General features: G+C 34.5%; 1 protein-coding gene across 1 annotated transcript in view; it reads left to right on the top strand.

Annotated features, from left to right (window-relative positions):
• The first annotated feature begins 5862 nt into the window (after positions 1-5862).
• The window catches only part of LOC123559434 (uncharacterized), a 30143-nt gene continuing 14585 nt past the window's right edge, over positions 5863-21420 (top strand). Inside the window, exons 1-5 of the mRNA XM_053552683.1 lie at positions 5863-6401; positions 10174-10312; positions 16837-17018; positions 18697-18843; positions 19566-19684. Of these exons, the coding sequence (XP_053408658.1) occupies positions 6335-6401; positions 10174-10312; positions 16837-17018; positions 18697-18843; positions 19566-19684 (654 nt within the window). The 5' untranslated portion in view covers positions 5863-6334. The remainder of the gene's footprint in view (positions 6402-10173; positions 10313-16836; positions 17019-18696; positions 18844-19565; positions 19685-21420) is intronic.

Genomic DNA, 21420 nt, shown 5'->3' with positions numbered 1-21420 from the left:
TATTTTATGAACTCAATACATTTGCTAGTTACGTGTAAATATCTCAACGGAAACATTTTTTTTTTTAATTTCAAACTTCAAAACAATTATTACGTTTTATTTAGACAAACAAAAACATCGTGAATTCAAAATTTATAACCAAAAAGCAAATAAAAGAATATATCAGTCCAGGTATTGCTGATGGTCCGAGTACTCGACTTGTTAAACAGTATTTCAACTCCAACAACACTAAAGTGTACATGGAAATGTACAACCAAATGTACAAGCAAAGAACAATCTCATGTGCGATGACTGTGCAGAGCAATTTCATTGTTCCGTATTCATTTTCAGTCTGTTCTGTTTGGTGACTTTGTCCTTGAGAGATAATGAGCGAAATGAGTCCCCTAGTACAACCTTTGGCTATTTCATTCACTGTAACATTGGATACACTCCATGATCTCTAAGGTCTAGACAATAAAACAACACAGTTGACATTTTTATGACCACAATACGGGACTTAAACAATAAATAAAATCTGGAAGAAGGATATCTAATTATCTCCCTTGATTTCCATACAATTTTGAATCATTCGAGTGGTATGATAACTATATCATAATAGTAGTAGCTGCTGCTGCTGCTGATGATGATGGTGATGATGATGATGATGGTGATGATGATGATGATGATGATTATTATTATGTTATAATGAAGATAACATATAAAGTGCACAAAGCATCAAAATGTCATGTAAACGTATTTCCAGTGCCCATTCAACGGACATAAAAATAAACAGAAATAGCGAACCAGTAGCACCATAACTGTATTGTTCATCAATACATTATATACGTGAATATTAGAAAAATCACATCAATTTATCAGATTGAACCTTAAATTTATCATAAATAATAAAATAATACCAAGTGACTCCCATGTAAAATATCAAAAGCGTCATTTCTTAACAATGATAGAATAAAGACAACTAAGTTCCTGTATTTTCTTAGGCGTTTTATCTTATAACATGATTTATCATTCAACCACGATTTAGGTAAATTATAGAAATCATATAAAACAGATCGAGTTAACATCAAGCTCAACTGAGCCAATATATCTAATATGATTAAATCAAGACCAAAATACGAGAACTTAAGGGTCTTTAAGGGGTTCAAACTTAGTGATTGGTTATAACGAAAGGGTGAATACAGAGAAGTTACCTCAGTTACCATTTTTGAGGGGTCTCTCAACAACCCATAAGCCACTACCAGTAATTGCTGGAAGTGGAACAAAGCCACTAAGCATTACATCCAATTCTCGGATCACAGTGACAGTCTTTGGTTGTGGGAATGCGTAAGGATACCAAGTACGACATTTCTTTGGCTTTCCTGGCACACGAATGAGACAGAAGCTTCTTGAAGGCAAGACTGCTGGTACTAATAGTACTGTCCCAGAGTCTGTCTGGAGCAATAGTGAGGTCTTCCAGCAATACATGGAAACACACTTGATGAAATACTTGCCTGAACGTATTGCCGATCTTCCAGGTCTGACACAGGTCACATGTGAATATTAATCTGAATGGGCTAGGAATCGGCATATTATTTCATTTGTTCTGCCTGCACACACTAGTCATGTGATCCAACCAATGGATGTCTGATGCTTCGGTCCTGATGAGAGAATTTTAAATAAATTGTCATATAGATACAAACTTGAACATTGTGGACAGTAAGGACCAAAACAAACGACAAAAAAAGAGGAGACTTGTATCTACAAGTGTTAGTGGGCAAGCAATTACTGAGGAAGTTAACATAGATAAAATCATGGAACACTAACAGGCAGTAAACCCACGCAGAAAATCAGCACAAGCCCCTCTCCCTGGCCCATCTGGGTTGAATCATACAAAGCGAACCACTAAGACCACCTCTGAGAAAGCAAAATGCCGTCTCCTGCTGTATCAGATGATGAGGAGGAGGACAAAAAGTACTGCGTCTGTAACAAATTCAATCCAAATGCAGACAGGAAGAGCAAATCCCTTATATTTGTAAAGTTTGTTATGTGTGATCAAGTAGGCTGCGAACACGGGGTCCATTTAAAGTTTTTTACCGAAATAAATGTTGTTAGACGAGGTGACAAATTCCTCTGTAAACACTGCAGCCCGGAAGAATGAAACAAAAAACATCAGACAGTATATATTAAATAAAGCAGAGTGATTATTTATGTTCTTGTCCACTTCTGTTCATGAATGTTTCAAAGTTTTCAAATTTATTTATCACTCAGCCTAAATATTGATTATCTTCTTGCAACTACATTTGTTTCAGGTTTTATTGCAGCATTCAGGACAGGTATGGTGTAGCACATTACTTACAGTGATTGCACAACTATATAGGCCAATCAAATGCTTCGTAACAAGCATCATGTAAGATGCGTTGAAATATTTGTGTGAGAAAAAATATGGCCGACCACACTAGTTGTTATTTACTTTTGATTTCTGACTGTCAACTGTTTAGAATAAGATGTTGATGGTAGGCTTCAATGTATAAAAGGTAGTTACACATGTATACAGAGTCATGTATGTTACTGAATAAAAAAGCGCAGGTATGTTGCCTGTTATGTGCGTCGAAATAGGTGAGTCTAGAATATTCAAACATTTCCAAAATACATACACACATATTTTGAAGAAGTAAACAACAGCATATACAAAGTAATTGGAAAAGCACGCAAACAAACATACATAGAAACAATCTTACTGAAAAAAGAACATACACAAGATAATACATCTTGCCAGATTAATTTCTGTTCATTACTCGTTTATATACTCTATGTCATGCCAATAATGTCAAATTAAAAAAAAATGTTTTTAGTAAGAAACTGTTTGGAGTGAAAATAGACAAACACTGTTCAGTAAAGAAAATAAACAGCCCATTCCTAGCATTAAAATTTCTGCCTGCTCCAAAATCTATGTTAGGAACTCTATATATTACTATGAAGTTTTGATATTAAATATACTTGCTTTTTCATTTCATCGTTAACTTTGAAATGATTTTTTGTGTGTAAATTTCTGCAAGTGATACTGGATCCATTGTTATTTCTTGTCTGTATAGACCGCAAAAAAATGGAAGTTTTCAAATTTGAAGAACAATTGTCAAATTGTCACACTGTTAATAATGCTAGGTTTGAAAATATTTGCAGTTTTTAACCTAGAGATACGGACTTGTTCTTATTGGAAGGAAAGAGCATGCTAGATGCAAACGTTTATTGAGACTATTCAAGATAATTTACTTTCTCAATTAGGTGTAGAACCTACACGAGGAAACAAAATGCTCAATTTAGTGTTAACGGATAGTGCGGAACTTACAGAGCAAGTTGTTGAATTGCAAGTTGTTGAATTGTAGACTTTTGCAAAAAGTGTCCATACACTTTTAAATCTAAATGCCTACGTATCAAAACACTGCTAAGAATCCAAAGGTAATTTTACAGATTTTAAAAAAGAAATGAGCCGCGCCATGAGAAAACCAACATAATGGCTTTGCGACCAGCATGGATCCAGACCAGCCTGCGCATTCGCGCAGTCTGGTCAGGATCCATGCTGTTCGCTTTCAAAGCCTATTGCAATCACAGAAACTGTTAGCGAACAGCATGGATCCTGACCAGACTGCGCGGAAGCGCAGGCTGGTCTGGATCCATGCTGGTCGCAAAGCCATTATGTTGGTTTTCTCATGGCGTGGCTCAAATAGCGTTCTTTGACTGGGGAGGTGCATCTGAAGACCAATTGAATTTTACAGAAAAATAAATATCATTATTTTGTAGAAAAAGTATATTTCCTGCAAACTGGTTAAACCAAATGTTAACAATATATCTTCTTGGACAAGAACATAAATCTAGCTGAGCAAACAAGTAATAATTTTATTTTACGTCAGTGTGCAAGAAAAAGCGTTCTGATGAATTTCCTTTAGAATTATAGTATTTAACATCAAGGTGTTATCAAAATGCATGGAATTAAAGTTATTGTTAATGCACACAGAACCTTTATGCATGAACTATGTAGATGATATACTGCAAAAAGCTCCTGCCATAATGCTTACATTTACTTAAAAAAGAAAGGAACAAAATCATTACACTTGCAATCATGTTGCAAGTCTACTCATAAAGATATTTAATACTATAGCAGTATATTTCTACCATAATCAAAATAATTGAAACAAATTATAAAATAAGCTGAAGTGCTGGAAAAACAAGTTTGCAGTATACGATGCATCTGCGGTATATTTACAATATATTTTCAGCATAATTATAATATATATACTGCATACGCAGTATGTACCTCATCTGAAACATATATTTACAACAGCGAATAGTGTATTTGGTAATACAGTTTTATATCATATATTTTTTTTTTACTACGGAACTACAATATAGGTAAAATTTAGAACTGTTGAAAAAATGTAGTAAAATGTGTTTGTTTGAAATGTTACATTTTCATTCGTGGCTAGTTGTGCTTATTTGGTGTTCACTAGGTGAAAGAAATTTTTGTCTTATACGGAAATAAACATACATATATATACAATTGTTTTCCCTTCAGTTATAGGTTTTTGGCTACTCGGCCAAACCTACTTGACTAGAAACTACATTGTTATAGTTACTTCCTCTTTGTGTAAATTATATTCTATAGTCAGACCAATTTTGTAATCACAGAGTAAAATTAATATAATTTCCTGATGGATAAGTATATTTTAAGTTGTCGATCGACCGCTGCTGAAGTCATATTTTTGTACAAGTTGAGCTTTGTCCCCGCATGCTAATATATTAGATCAATATCAAATATAGATAGGCGTAAACATTCTGTTAACGCGTGGGTGTTTTGTTGTGATCGGAGTCTGTCATAATAACGTGTCTCACAACAATTTATTTATTAGCTTTACATACTATTTCTCAATATATAGTCATCCACAAATATTGTTTTAAGGACATCGTATTAGAATGGTTTTAATGAATTAAGTCCTTATTGTCCTTTCTGTTCTAAGCATTTAGTTTGCTTTTATTAAACATGTTGTAAATATTGTATTTGATGAGGTATGAAGATCAAGATGATATTATATTTAGCCTGACCTTTTGTGGTACATTAAGTAGAAGATGTCATTGTCAACTTCCGAAAGGATGTAGTTTCAATATACAGGCCAAATTGTATATGTAATTCGGTTTAAATTGGGATGATCAAAAGAAAATGAGCATGCAATTTGTAAATACTTTGTATCTGAGATGGCAGGGAGAATCGAGAATTAACACAAGGAGGTCTCTTCAGAATCTTTTATGATTATGTATTCATCTTCAGACACCAAAAATATCTAGGCGTTTCGTGCTTTCCCTATAATCCAAGAAACATGCTGTCAAAACAACATTAACAAAAGTCATCATTGATCAGCGTTTCTTTACTTATCATGTTAATACTGATGAGTTTGGGATGGGACGGGGGGGGGGGGGGGGGGGGTGAAGTTAAAGAGCATGGGTATCTGGAATTGTTGTTTCTTTGTTTTTCAGATCCCAGTATGGCAACTAAAATTTCTAATTCCGTATACCTGAAAACTACCGTATCAGTGTACGCATTTATTTGACAGCTTTGAATGAGTTTAACTCATTGTGTTGCAATTTTGTGTTAATTAACTAATTAATCAATTAAAGCTGAATATGAGTAGCACCGTCACCAAACGAACTCCGTTGATAAGAGTAACACATGGATGGGGGTAATTCTAATTCTTATTGCATTATTTTTCTGGTTCTAATCCCAACTGCTTCACGTTAGAAAGCTTTCTTGTGTTAACTTTTGTATAACCTTGCACAAAATATTAATTGATTGGACCGCACATTTAAACTCTGTACATTTTGTCAATTTAACAAGGAACATCTGTTTAAACTAAAATGATAAATTCTATGGATTTTTATTTTCATTCAGGTATTTTATGGAATGGATACTGTGTAGCATTTTGCATTTTGTTCGTGTTCCAGCAAATATTTTATCCAAGAGGTGATTTAAAAAAACAACAACAACACCAGAACCAAACAATACGATACGTCACGATTGACATATTTGCCGTCAGAAAGAATATTTGTTACAATTTAGAAAGAAGTAATAAACTAATGTAACGTACTTCAGTCTTAAAAAACATGTTTGTTATATTTCAATAACAATAAAGGGTAGCTTATTTCATATACTATGCTATGTCATCTGGAAGTTTTCAAAACAGGATACGTTTTAATTATAGTTAATTTCTTCGAAAACTCGGAAACTGTTATATAGGAAAGCAAATAGATAACTATCATAACACATTCAAGTTTGTGCCTGGATTGTAAAGAGTGTTTACATGACACGATGATTTTAACTGTGTATGGAGGGATATTTATGAATCTTTTTGTTTCAGCCCTAGAAGCAAGCGAAGGTAATTGCCTGTTAATTAAATAACATATATCCTGAATACATATTTGATTTCTTGTTAGTCGAATTACGCATATGTATTAATTTCAGATTTAGTTACTTGTGAATTAAATTACACATATGTATTGATTGCAAATTTCATAACTTGTTAATTAAATTACATGTGTATTGATCAGTTAATTCAAGTACGTATATCTTGATCTGTTAATTAAATTACATATATCTTGATCTGTTAATTAAATTACATAATTTCATATCTTTATAAATTCTTGCCGCTAAAATCCAGTTATAATTTGGTATGACTTTTTTGCATGCATGAGTATTTGCAATGAAACTACACGGAAATTAACATGACATTTCAGAAAATTTTACTCGACATTCTTAAACATTTTCAAATTAAGACTTAAGTGGTGTTATACTGAGTAATAAAGGAAAAAACAAGGTCGGACGCCCTTCAAGATTTCAAAATTGAAACATTACATTTTAAATACGTGTTTCCAAATTAACTAAGAGACCATCAAGTTTCACAAGGACACTTTTTTGTTCACCTCGTGCTTAAGTTCCCCCTACCCTGTTTATTACCTTTCTTCCAGTATTTTATTTTAATAACATTTCAAAATTTATATCCACATTGCTATTTCATGGTCATCTGTCACTTAACTGATAAAGAGATATAACCAGTTAGGACAGGTCAGCATATTTTGGCCTCAAGGAATGTATAAACAAATAACTAAACAATCACTATTAACATCATACGAATACCTTATCAAGTGCCATCAGGAAGTATTCAACATTGATATGGGAATATATTTTGATCAAAATTGGTTACGAACGAGATATGTTAAGCATAGCCGTCGAAACAGGTGCACGTATAACTGGAACCTTATTTTGATACAACCTTTCCTAAAATACAACAATATTTTCAATAGTGAAAGGTACCTATAAATCTCAAATGAGACCGTCCTTTGCGCATAAGATTATGTTATTACATGCTATATGTAAAACTCTTTATAGGCAACATAGACACACGAAACGGTATCGTGGATTGCCATGTGCTAACAACCTGAACTTGCAGATGTTGAAATAAATCACCGTAATTACATATTTTGAACAATCAAAAACCATATATATTGACCCCATTGGAAATAAATGGGTTATCCTGTGTTATATATCTCTCTCTAAACTTATTAACTAGTTTGATTTCCTTTTATGTAATAATATTTGTATCAAACAACTACGTGACCTTTGTGGTAATTAACTACCTGTGATATTTTTGATTACCGCGACATATATATTAACGAAAAAATCTTATCTTATCTTAGAGGATACTTGTTGGTTTCAGTGTAAGATGGAATATCCTTCACGAATGCCAACAGATGCAATATTTTCACGAGACTGATGTTCATGAGTGAAACATGCAAAACAAACAAATTTTCTTTTTATTTCATGTTTTGTTAAGCCCTCTACAGACGGTAGGTTTTTGTTGTATAACACCAATTAAATTCAAGATGTACAGCCAAATATTATCGTGTGTATGATGCTATTCTTTGATTTCGTAAATCTTAAGTCTTGACTTACAGATTAGGACATGTTCTATTTCGTAAGTTTTGCCTTACGTACCACCCACGTTGACAAGCAACAAATTGGTAAATAATTAGTTGATAAGAGGCAAGTGAATGAAATTCCAGAAACAATTGCCCAAAAAATAAACACAAATCTGAATATAAAATGGCTTCTAATGCATAATGGAAAAAGGATGACACTGAAAAGTTAAATGATTTGAGCCGCGCCATGAGAAAACCAACATAGTGCGTTTCCGACCAGCATCCGCGCAGTCTGGTCCATGCTGTTCGCTTACGGTTTCTCTAATTGCAATTGACTATGAAAACAAACATCACTGATCCTGACCAGACTGCGCGGATGCACAGGCTGGTCTGCATCCATGCTGGTCGCAAAGCAACTATGTTGGTTTTCTCATGGCATGGCTCATTTGTGTCATGCGTAATTAAATTCATGGGACATAAAAAGGTGAATATTATTTTTTATTATTAATGGTTACATTCTTTTCAGTACCTGATGCACTATATTTACTAGGTAAATCTCTGTGATTTATATGGGAATGGAATACTGTCTGTATGTGAAAAATGTACAATTTCAAAATTGTACATCTTTGAGATAATTAGTGTTGTACAACAAAAACCTACCGTCTGTAGAGGGCTTAAATTTACTCTCGTTTTATAATGTCGTCACTGTAAAAATACCAGATACATTTCACTCTAATATTTCGACAATTCACTGAAAAATATGCAATAAAACTTTTTCTTTTAAACCAATGATTTATTAACCACATATTAACAAATGAGTGATAAAAACACCGAAAGCTTTTCTTGACAATTTTATTTATAAATACAAAATAACATCAAAGTAATGAGAACGTGCATGTTATTTTTTTCAAGTGGATTGTAAACATCGTTAATTTCCTTATACATGTATATTTTCGAAGGAAAGAAGATATAAATTAATTAATGTAGAGTTATACTTTAGCATTTGAAGGTTAGATATAAGTTAATTAATGTGGAGTTATACTTAAACTGCTGAAGGTGGAAATATGTTGATTAATCTAGAGTTATACTTAACATTAGAAGGGGAAAAGATACAACTTCATTAAGTCAGAGTTTTACTTTAACGTAAGAAAGGAAGAAGATATAAGTTAATTAATCTAGACACACCTTTACATTTGAAGGGGATAATATATAAGTGTATACTTTAACATTAGAAGGGGAGAAGATATAAGTTAATTAGTCTGGAGTTATACTTAAACATTTGAAGGGGAGAAGATATAAGTTATTTAGTCTTGAGTTATACTTAAACATTTGAAGGGGAGATGATATAAGTTATTTAGTCTGGAGTTTTATTAGCCCCAAAGTACACTTAATAGAGTTACATATATACAAATACATGAATGCAATGCTTTGACACAGTGTTCTAAAGAAAAAGCAAATATCTTCTCTTAAGAAATCTATCTGAGAGAAACACAAGAATCACTTTGAAGTGATATGTTGACCTGCTTCTTTTCTCCTCACGTCTGTCAGAATGAATAATGTTATGCATTTAACCAGAGTGAAGCGGCCAAGACTACTTTTTGTACCAATCCGCAGATAGTCATTTGCATAAGAAATCATGATTTTTCAGCAATTCCTTTCCCCTTTCCCTTCATTTCACATCAGTTTTATAAAATTTGGTTACTTTCAGCACAGGATATTTATTTTCAAACAAATTTATCATGAAATATGACACATCTTTTCCCTCGGATAGTTGGGGTAACAAGTGGCAGGTAACTGTACCTTGTCACCTACCTAAACATTAGAAAGGGAAAAAAATAAGTTAATCAATCTAGAGTTATACTTCAACATTAGAAGGGAAGAAGATATAAGTTAATTAACATGGAGTTATACTGGGAGAAGATATAAGTAACTTAACATGGAATTGTACTTTTAAAACATTTGAAGGGGAGAAGATATATGTTTATGATATGGAGTTATACTTTAACATTAGGGGAGAAGATATAAGCTAATTAATCTAGAGTTATACTTTAACATTAGAAGGTGAAGAAGATATAAGTTAATTAATATGGAGTTATTGATCATTATAACGGCAACCTGGTGAACTACGTACATGAATTGACCTCTACTTAAATCTGAATATTCCTTAAAGTAACAAGCTGAATTGGTTCTGTTGATAATAATGCTTTAAATCTACTTTGTCATGCATGATAGGGACCTGCTCAGAGTGGAAACTTTCCGGCGGATCCTCCTGGTACGAGGGCATTGTCGAAGTATTCTATAATCAGTCATGGGCAAATATCTGTGCTGATTCGTTCACATACGAAGATGCTGAGGAAGTTTGCGATATGATGTAAGTGCATATGTTTCTACTTATTGTTACTTTGTATTACTGGATTATATAGGATTGTTATATTTTCAGTCTCCAAACTGGGATCTAAATAAAGATTACACTTGCTATAATCAGAATTTACTAGGACTTAAAGATAAAACTCCTTATTTGCACGTACATTTCCAGGTTTGACAAATATTATGATATTTCTGAGACTTAATTTTTATATTGTATAAATTAATTATGCATTTTACTTCTAGTCACGAAGAAAGCATGAAATTAACAGTTAGCCTCACATTTTGAGAGAAAAAAAACCCTTCAAATAACAACAAATTATGGAAAAAAAGGATTGTTTTACATTAAAACTGAACAACTTATAAAACCTGCATATTACTTTACAAAATAATTGTTAGTTTACTGATTATATATAGTAAACTGCGGGAAAAATTGCAAAAAAGGGACCACAGTTCCTGAAAGTTCAATGCCTTTAAAATCTCACCACTTTCAAAGTACTATTACATATCTTCATTTTGATGCATTTGCAGTAAGTCAGTGCCGAAAGTTTACATAACAAAGGTGGAACGTAGTTTCTGGTAGTTTTGCTTTTTTATTTCTTTACAAATGGCATTTCATTTTTAAATACATATGGCAGTAGCGAACCTAGGATACAGTATGGATCCATGAGCCATATGCACATAAATATATTACAATTCTTATGTTTTCTAAGACAAAAAATGCCAAAAAGTCATTTTGAAATTTCCCCGTGACAGTGAGCTATTAGAAAGGTGTTTATGAGCATTTTGACATGTGCATTGCAAAAACAATATTTCTTTATCAATGACTGACCGTCTTTTGGGCAAGTGAATATCTTTCAGAAAAAAATACGAACCTGCAAGCAATGCACGTGACAAAATGCTCAAAAGCACCTTTCTTATGGCTCATTGTCCCAGGGGCAAAATTATTTCAAAATGACGTTTTGGCAATTTTTCTAAGAAAACATTATGATTGTTATATATTTAAGTGTACATGGCTAATGGAACCAAACTGCATCGTAGGAACGTTATTACTACCTGTGTTTTAAGGAGAGTGGGTGGGGGTGGGGCAACTTTTTGAGAATATTTTAAAATTCAGTCGCACAGGACAGTACGGTAGAACTTGTAATGTTCAAGTAGATTGTTGGTAAAGATGTTGTTCGTTTATCAAATATTTCTGTGCTGTCCTAACCTTATTTTTTTGCAGTAGGACTACAAAATGCTGTACTAATACCTTTACGGTCCTATTACAATAACTATACTTTGAAAATCAAGGTGATTTATCAAGAAAGAGTTTCGTTTGATGACAAGTAAATGAATATAAATGTCTTCGATAAAAACGTGAAAAAAATGCAAGCGGCAATGTCACCCACTCCTGATGTATTTGGAATGGTGGCAGAACACATCTCGGAACTTAAACTGGCTAGCTGTGCACAAAACGCTTCTCTTAATCCCGCTTATATTCCAAAGTTACACAATACGGTTAGTGTACTGTGAGGAGTCAGGTGATTATTAGCACATAAGACAATCAAAAAGGAAATATTTGGTTCAGTTTCAAGTCGAGATTGAGATGATTTGTTTAAAGGCACCGACCTACAAATTTTGGCTAAAAAAAATTATCTTTCCTTCAAATTGAAGTTTGGTCATATTATGAACATTAGAATACGAGGTTTTGTTTCTAAACTATTTTAAAACCGCCAAATCAAGAAAATAAAAGATGACCACGTCAGGAATCGAATCCGGACCGCCGCGGCAATAAAACAGGTTTCCGCTGTCGTTACCATTAGCGCTATTGAGGATTTAGTTCAGTGTTCGTTAAATATAGATATTTATAATCGAGGAAGTTTACCTCGGGTAAAGCGTTATAAATGCTTTTCGATTTTCATCGTAAAAGGTAGTAAAAACAACAAATTCTCATGTGTTTTCGTAACATACAGTCTGTGAGTAATTAAGTTTCAAAACATTCTTAAAGCTACTTTCCATAGAATCGCAGGCAATCTTATCATTTGTCTATATTTTCTTTATGGTTTCAGACTATGCAAGTAGCAATTATTTCATCTAAATTCCATTTTGTTACTTTGTAATCGCTTATTTTCCTCGGGGTACTAAAACCTATTTTTAGAATGTGAAATTGAAAGTAGATTATGATAATCAAAAGAGCGCACACTTAGGTAGCAGGGTACACTTAGATGCGAAAATTTTGGGCACGGACGGTCTTACATGTAGCGAGTCGCAATATTGCACTTCCCTTATGAGCAGAATTAGGGTGGCCATTTTATAAATTGCGTGCATGTTTTGTGCTTTTAATTAATGGCAAGATCAGGATTCTCATACAAGAATAAAGAAAGTTATCAAAACGAAAGGTTTACACCGTCCATGAAAAATAGCATGCCAAAATCATCAATTTTGCACTTTTTGAACAGCCTGCAATGATCCCGCTGCAAGAACAATGCCCAATTTTATTGCATTTCTCAATTTAATAGACCTTACTGAACGTCAGGACATAAACGGAATGGGGGCCCATCCAGCTCGTTTTTTCATAAAATAGCGAAAATGTTCCTGAGTATCAATCAACAAGCACAAAACCCTTCCGTGATTTGAATTTTTCAGCGAAAAGGTGTCTCATTGATCATACAAAGCTACCAGTAGTTAGTTTTCCAACTGACATCAGAATTTTATATGTATCGGCTGTATAAATTTTCTAAAGAATTAATAATCATTATCTCTCACCTTAATTTACAGACATCCAAAATCACGAAGTTCTATTTATAACAAATATTGACGGGGGCCAAAATTCGAAGTGTACCCTGCTACCTTAAGATTTTTCTGTTAATGAACAAAAGAGGATTTTACTAGTTTCGAACTTTTATATGTCTTTCGCAAATTAAACCAAATAAAAATGTTTTCAATAGCATGAAAAGAAGTCTGTATGAGAGAGCCTGAACTTGCCCACCCCTAATGCGCAAATTTAGCCAAAATTTACAAATTGTCGCTACGAGACAAAGAACGTACAATACATCCGTTTTTACCATTTTTTTGACATGATTTAACGTATTTTGTCATTAGGAATGATATAAGGGCAATTCTGCACCATTTTGCGAAAATAAAATGTTCCCACCCCCTGTTTTCCTATTTCATGGGGTCCCCACCGTCCGAACATCCCCCTGATTGACGAAATGCATAGCTGGTGGACCAAATATGCGCTGTGTGGGTTAATAACGATAAAAATGATGTTTCTACTGTACCAGAACCTTGTTACTGGAGCTAGAATTTAAAAAAATCGTATGCGTGTATATTGACTTTTATGCTTTTATGTGTCCTCACCGTAACATTTTTGAGCTGCTGTGCCGTCAGGTAGCGTTTTAAGTCCCCAGAAAGTTTAGAATATCGAAGAAGAGGTTCTAAACTATTTGAAACCCCACAAATTTAAGAGTTCTTTCAAAATTTAATTTTGGCAGATTTCCCTTAAGGTAGTAGGGTACACTTAGATGCGAAAATTTTGGGCACGGACGGTCTTACATGTAGCGAGTCGCAATATTGCACTTCCCTTATGAGCAGAATTAGGGTGGCCATTTTATAAATTGCGTGCATGTTTTGTGCTTTTAATTAATGGCAAGATCAGGATTCTCATACAAGAATAAAGAAAGTTATCAAAACGAAAGGTTTACACCATCCATGAAAAATAGCATGCCAAAATCATCAATTTTGCACTTTTTGAACAGCCTGCAATGATCCCGCTGCAAGAACAATGCCCAATTTTATTGGATTTCTCAATTTAATAGACCCTACTGAACGTCAGGACATAAACGGAATGGGGTCCCATCCAGCTCGTTTTTTCACAAAATAGCGAAAATGTTCCTGAGTATCAATTAACAAGCACAGAACCCTTCCGTGATTTGAATTTTTCCGCGTAAAGGTGTCTCATTGATCATACAAAGCTACCAGTAGTTAGTTTTCCAACTGACATCAGAATTTTACATGTATCGGCTGTATAAATTTTCTAAAGAATTAATAATCATTATCTCTCACCTTAATTTACAGACATCCAAAATCACGAAGTTCTATTTATAACAAATATTGACGGGGGCCAAAATTCGAAGTGTACCCTGCTACCTTAGCTGCAAACAGTAACAAAATGGCTGCCCTAGCGCACAGTAAGGTTTCTGGGTAAAGAAATTCGGTACTTAACGGCGAATATTCTAATATACGGCCTTATATGCAAAGTAAATGTTCGTTGGGGGTATATTCAACAGCTTAAAGACAAACTGTCAGGGAATGTGACACAATTTATTATACATGAATTTAAACGTGATGTTAATTTCTTTTAAATGCATGTAGGGCAACGCGCATACTTTGAGAATGAACAGGGTGTATTAATCAATTTTATATGTTGCTGTCAAGGGAGAAACGCCATTAGTGAACATAATGAAGAGCAAACAATTACTATGCCAGGGAATATAACACCACTTACTGTACACCATTTTACAGGTATTTATATTGTCTTTCAAATGCTTGAACATACAATGTTCTATCTTGGGGAAAGTACTTCTAACGACATTCTCATAGAAGACATAAGGTAGAAGATTGAATGAACTACCTAAATCATACCAGAGATAAAAACTTGGGCCAAATTGAATTCGAAAGACAGTAAATATCTTTAAATATCTGTAAAATGATGTATGATGAATTGTATTATATATTCCCTGAAAAGGAACCTGTGCCACACATTTTTAAGCTCCGTCGACCAATAAACGTTAGTGTTTGCAAACGGTGTTACTGCTGTTTCTGTTACTGTTGGCCAAAAAGTGGTTATCTTATAACTGTTAAGTGTCATCGACGACACTTAGTAGTTTACCATTGAAATCTTTGAAAGTACGCCGAATTTAACAGTTATCAATGTTTCACTATTGAAACAAGAGCTCGTCGAACACGAAATGCCCCCCTTGATGCATTCAGTAATTGCACAAGGAACAGAAATTATTTGCTCACTGTAAACAAAAGTTCTACTGTTCTGGTTCAATGTGACATTGACCTTTGACCTACTGACCTCAAAATCAACAGGGGTCATCCCCTGGTCATGATCAACCTCCCTATCAAGTTTAGTGATCCTAGGCCCAAGCGTTCTCAAGGTATCATCTGGAAAGGCTTTAACTGTTCCGGGTCAGTGTGACCTTGATCTTTAGCCTACAGATCTCAAAATCTATAGGGGTCATCTACAGGTCAGGACCAACACCCCTATCAAGTTTCTCGATCCTAGGCCCGAGCATTCTCAAGTTATTGTCTGGAAACGGTTTAAATAACCTTAACCTTTGACCTAGTAGTCATGATGAACCTCACTATCATCTTTCATGACGAAATGACCTCAAAATCAATAAGGGTCATCTGCTGGTCATGATCAATCTCCCTACCAATTTTCCTGATCCTAGACCCAAGCATTCTTGAGTTATCGCCCGGAAACCGTTTTACTGTTCCTGGTCACTGTGACCTTGAACTTTGACCTACTGACCTCAAAATCAATAGGAGTCATCTGCTGGTCATGACCAATCTCCCTATTAACTTCCATGATCCTAGGCCCAAGCAATCTTGAGTTATCATCCGGAAACCGTTTAACTGTTCTGGGTCACTGTGACCTTGAACTTTAACATGCTGACCTCAAAATCGATAGGGGTCATCTGCTGGTCATGACCAACCTTCCTATCAACTTTCATGATCCTAGGCCCAAGCATTCTTGAGTTATCATCCGGAAACCGTTTAACTGTTCAGGGTCACTGTGACCTTGACCTTTGACATACAGATCTCAAAATCAATAGGGGTCATCTGCAGGTGATAACCAACCTTCCTATCAACTTTCATGATCCTAGGCCCAAGCGTTCTTGAGTTATCATCCGGAAACGGATTGGTCTACATACAGACCGACCGACCGACAGACAGACAGACAGACCGACCGACCGACCGACCGACAGACCGACCGACATCTGCAAAACAATATACCCCTCCTTCTTCGAAGGGGGGGTGGGGGGGGCATAACCAGAATTATTAGACCACGTACAAGTAGAATTATTTTTTTCTATAACGAAATTTAATAAGAGTGTGGAAAGCAGCTTTAAGAAATATAGCATTAATTTCCAGATATATAAATTTATTTATTTTTGTTGTCGAACGATCTGGAGGCCAGTGCCTTTAAAGCAAGTGAACTGTATTGTTTCTGGAAAACAAGTTCTGAGTCAGCTGTGATAATTCAACTTCGTGACGTCTATTTATTGTTATATATACTTCCTTCCTAAGGTATAGTTATATGAACTTCTTTCCAAATTTATTATTTTATGTACTTCTTACACAATTTGACATTCATTTTCCTTACTGATTTATTATTATTACTATTATTATATGTACCTCGACATTTGTTTTTCTGTCTAATTTATTGATATAATTATATACAATGACATCTTTTTTCCCCTTCTACTTTAGTGTTATATGAATACTATCCGTAACATATTTCATTCCCTAATTTAGATTCAAAAAAGGCGAAAATATTCTTGAAGAAACGATTCTATACGAGTCCAACGTATACAGAGCAGTGGTACAAAGTAGAAATATTTCTTACAAAATGTGCGGAAACCATGGGCAGGAAGGCAAAACAACTAATAGAAAATGCCGCAAAGTAGCAATTCTCTGCTGTGTTGATAGGTCTACAGGTTTGTTGGATATAATAATTATCTGAAATTACTGAAAATTTTAACCAGTCCCTAAATTAAGAGAATCCCGTTATGACCGCATTTTGTCTCAGATATATTCCATCTGTTATAATCTTTAAGTCAATTTAAAGTCATAATACCTTTGATTAAAATGTGGCTGCCACAGTTTTTGTTATGAACATGAAATATACTAGTTTCTTATTAAATCCAATGTTTGATAATTGTTTTCTCATGTCTGTTTCTCATAGGCTTGGCTATATGATTAACGTAATAAGAAGTACTATAAAATGCACAGTTTAGATTACCGCCCTTTATGACCTTGGCATCTTAATTTCATGTGTAATTTTTCTACCTATTCAATTATGTGTAGTTTCTATTTGGACAACATCATTATCTGTTTTTAAACATAAAATTAAAAACCTTCTGGAACTTTTAAGTACTAGTACCAGGTATCGGCTCCGTCGAATTAGTTAATTCCATACTGCTTTGAATTTTGCAATTAAACTGTTTACTAAAAACTCAAGTTAACGCAAACGCTTTCTGGTGGTCGCAAGGTATTCGCTGTCACTGGAGTTTATTGTCAAACCTGTGTTAAAGACCACCTCTGAACAGAGACTACGTGGCTCTAAAGACCACATGTTTTGTTTCCCATTTTGACATTTACAGTGTATTTTAACCTGTGAATAAAGACCACCTCCCAATAAAGACCACATTTTGGCTCTCCCGAGGGTGGTCTTTATAGACAGGTTTGACTATATACGTAAAGAAATAAGCAACAACGGAAGAGTAATGGTGTAAGAATATAATTATTGAGTTACTAGTATCCCCGTTTCCTCGATTCAGTAAAGAAAGGAATATCCTATACCGATTCAGGTTTCGATTACAGTTATTATCTAATTTAGTAGAAAGACAGACAGACAGATAGACAGATAGACAGACATACAAACAGACAGAAAATTGGAGCACGCTGATCATATTTGAAACTACGCTTGATACTGAACCATGGAGTTTCGGACAAGTTTACCAATTTGATATATCAAAGGCCTATAACTCCGCCAAAAAGCATTATCCAGAAAAATATAAGATATGCACCACCAGGCTTAGAATTTTTATTCAGATTACAGTAATAATTCAGGAAGTGTGCAGAGATATTTTTTAAAGTTACCTTTAAGAAGGAATGATTTAACTATGACACTGACAAATTGCAAAAGCCGCCTTGGTGTCGAACCTCCCTACAAATATAATTTGAATTCAGGGATGAAATCCGAACAATTTGGAGAAGACTTCCGGAAGAAGTGTGTTCGAGTCCCACATGATTATAGGAGGAGTCCGGACAAACCTAATCCAAGAAGTGAATTTTAAGGGTCCATAGCTCATTTTCATAAATGTGGAGAAAAGGCAAAACTGTCCTTGATACAGAACCGTACAACAGCAAAGCCAGAGCACTACTCCGGACAAAAGTATATGACAGACACTGTCAGACAGATAAGCGGACGGACAAACAAACACGAGAACATTAAATAAATTGTTTGTATATGGCATAACATAATAAGAATTATGATGAGCATACTGGTGATTGATCAGCACAGAACCTGTACATTGTACTAAAATGAGCTGTTATTTGAAATACTATTGTTCTTATAAATGTTTTTTTTTTTTTTTGGAAATAATATTATAGATTCATGCAGTAGCAATTGGACATCTACACTAAATATGGAATATATGATTCGGAGAGGGAGGGAACACCTCCGGTACGACCATCTGCTCCAAGTTAATTTTACAAACATGAACATCATCAAATCATGGACAAAGTCTGCGTTGGAAGGTAGGATGTCTTAACTTATTATTGATAAACTAATTTTTATACGGAGGTGCCTCTCGGCGCAACAGTCGGTTTAATTTTGTTGTTATTTCTTTCTTTGGAAAGGAGGGGGAGTGGTAAGAAGGAGAGGTGGAGTGTCGTTAAAGTCACCTTAATGACATCTCATAGTAACATTCGTCACTGAACCCTGACTAAATGTGAACTATTATTTAAGACGAACATATGCTTGAAAAGAACCTAATATCTGACGTATAGAAGCTGGGTGGCTTTGACATTGACTTCTATATTGTAGAGGTTCAAACCCAGCATTGTAAGGTGGCAAATGTTCGAATATTCAGTGATCTTAATCTCTCCTATGTGGTTCCTTGATTTACTATTAAATACATGCACAGTTGAAAAACATTTTCCGATTTGTACTCTTCATCCAAACAGACGATGCATCTGAAGACTATACGAAACATAATGTATACATTTTGCAAAGTATATTAATGTCTAATTATGAAATAAGATATGTAGGTTATATGGCATTCTAACATAGATAGATACAAAGAATTACCCATCGGCAGTGAGAACAACTGTTTCATGCATCTATATATTATAAATACATGTAATTTAATAAATGCCACGAGCTGTATTTGTGGAGGTTTGCCCAAAATATCATTGTATGCTTCTATACCAGCACTGTCTAGAAAGAAACCTGATAGTTATGATGTTACTCTTTATAGAGCAAACATGTGATAGAAGTGTATCGACCAATGACAGCGCAATTGGGATGGCGAAGAATTGCTCAAACAAGTGCCTTGTGACGTCAGATCTGATATTTATAATGTTCAGTGCGGATAACGTATGTACAAAAACGTTTTTAGCCTTGACATTTACACGTTCTTGGAACGAGAAAAAAATATATCTATTTATAGGAAAAAATAACCAAATCAAATAACAGACCAGAAAAATAATATCGTTTGTTTTTATTTTGAGCATCACTCCTCAGTCATAAATTATTGGCAAGTACATAGTTACAAACAAAGAGTATACTATTAAGAATGCAAACCAATCGGTGATGTCCCTGGCTAACCGACCCGGAAAGCTGCGCCCTCGTAATATAATTCCTTCGCATCTAAACTCCAAATTATGATTTTATTCAACAACAAATCACTGTTTTGGATATATGATTCTCATAGGCGTAGAAGCGAGTTTAACTTTGGGGTGAGGGGGAGCGGGCAAACCTTTCCGACATGGGTGGGGGGGGGGGGCGGCAAGGGATGCCCGGTGAATTCATGACAAAGCCTTGTTCAGGGGCTAAATGGGCCATAGCGCCCCCCCCCACCCCCCACCCCCTTCATGCCTCTGTGTTTTAGCAATCATTGAGTTTTTCTGATGATACGCATACGACTAGGCGCTAAACTGTCTGCAGCTTGTAACTTAATCGGTCAAAATATGTATTGTTCTAATCAAGTGTGCCATTGTTTTGCATTCTTCTGTTGAAGCCCTGGGCATACAATCAAATAGCGCTGGAGTTGTCTAACTGTGATATAAAGTTATGGAAGTATTATTTCCTTTAAATGGACAATGAAAAACGTAAATACATAACGTTTACATGCGTAAACAGGCTAAATACTTACATCGTTTTTGCAGACGCTCAAACCGGAACTGTAGTGATTGCGCTCAATATTACATTCTTTTTATAAAATGTAATCAAACAATCCTCGGCGCATACAGGTTTCAATACTCACTTTACGGAAAGAGACAAGTCAGAATTTAAGGAAAAATCAAATGCAAATCAGAAATCAGGTTGAAAAGAATTATATGATACTAAGTAAATGTTATATTAGACTGCAATTTATATCTCTTTTCCAAAATATTGGGGGAGGGGGCTGGCATTGTAGAAAAAATTCTATTCGCGAAAATGGTATGAAAGTTATGATTTTCCCATAGACTCCCATTGTGAAATATTGCATGAGGTCCAAATTTTTCAAATAAGTCTAGCAAAAAATCAAGCACACGACGCTATCATTTTTATTTGCTGAATTTTCTATGTATATTCTGAAGTTTTGAAAAATCAGAGTTTAATCAAATTCTACATTGTAGAAAAAAAAATCGACCCAAACATGCAGAACTACCTTAACTGAGACAAGCATATTATAATGAAATATAGACATACCACGAGACGGATTACATATAAATGGTAGAAATAAAATATTGTTGCGCTGCTTATCAAAGAAAATTGTTAAGGTATTTTTATACGGGATTAAAGACTAAATGTTCCTGCAAAAATGACGTATTAGTATACCATCGTTATATTTCTGAATAAGTTGCAACCCATTGGCCGCTTTCAATGAAAAGATACTAAAATGATCTATTTATATAACAAATAATTCTGTTCATTTTTACATGAACAGCAATATAGGCCGGCATGAAATGCATGTTTCTTTCCTCAAGATAAAATGGAGTCTTGACTGGAGGAGTCGGGCCAAGTTGTAAATATAACCTGCCAACTTGCTTAAGGTATAAAGACACTAAACTGGAAATGGCGCGAAAAAAATGGTAGTAACATGATTCAGTTAGCTTCAGTTCTTTTTT

The sequence above is a fragment of the Mercenaria mercenaria genome, chromosome 10 (genome assembly GCF_021730395.1).
Source record: "Mercenaria mercenaria strain notata chromosome 10, MADL_Memer_1, whole genome shotgun sequence".
Classification (NCBI taxonomy): Eukaryota; Metazoa; Mollusca; class Bivalvia; order Venerida; family Veneridae; genus Mercenaria; species Mercenaria mercenaria.
The sequence above is the reverse complement of the archived record's forward strand: the minus strand, read 5'-3'. Positions and strand labels throughout refer to the sequence as shown.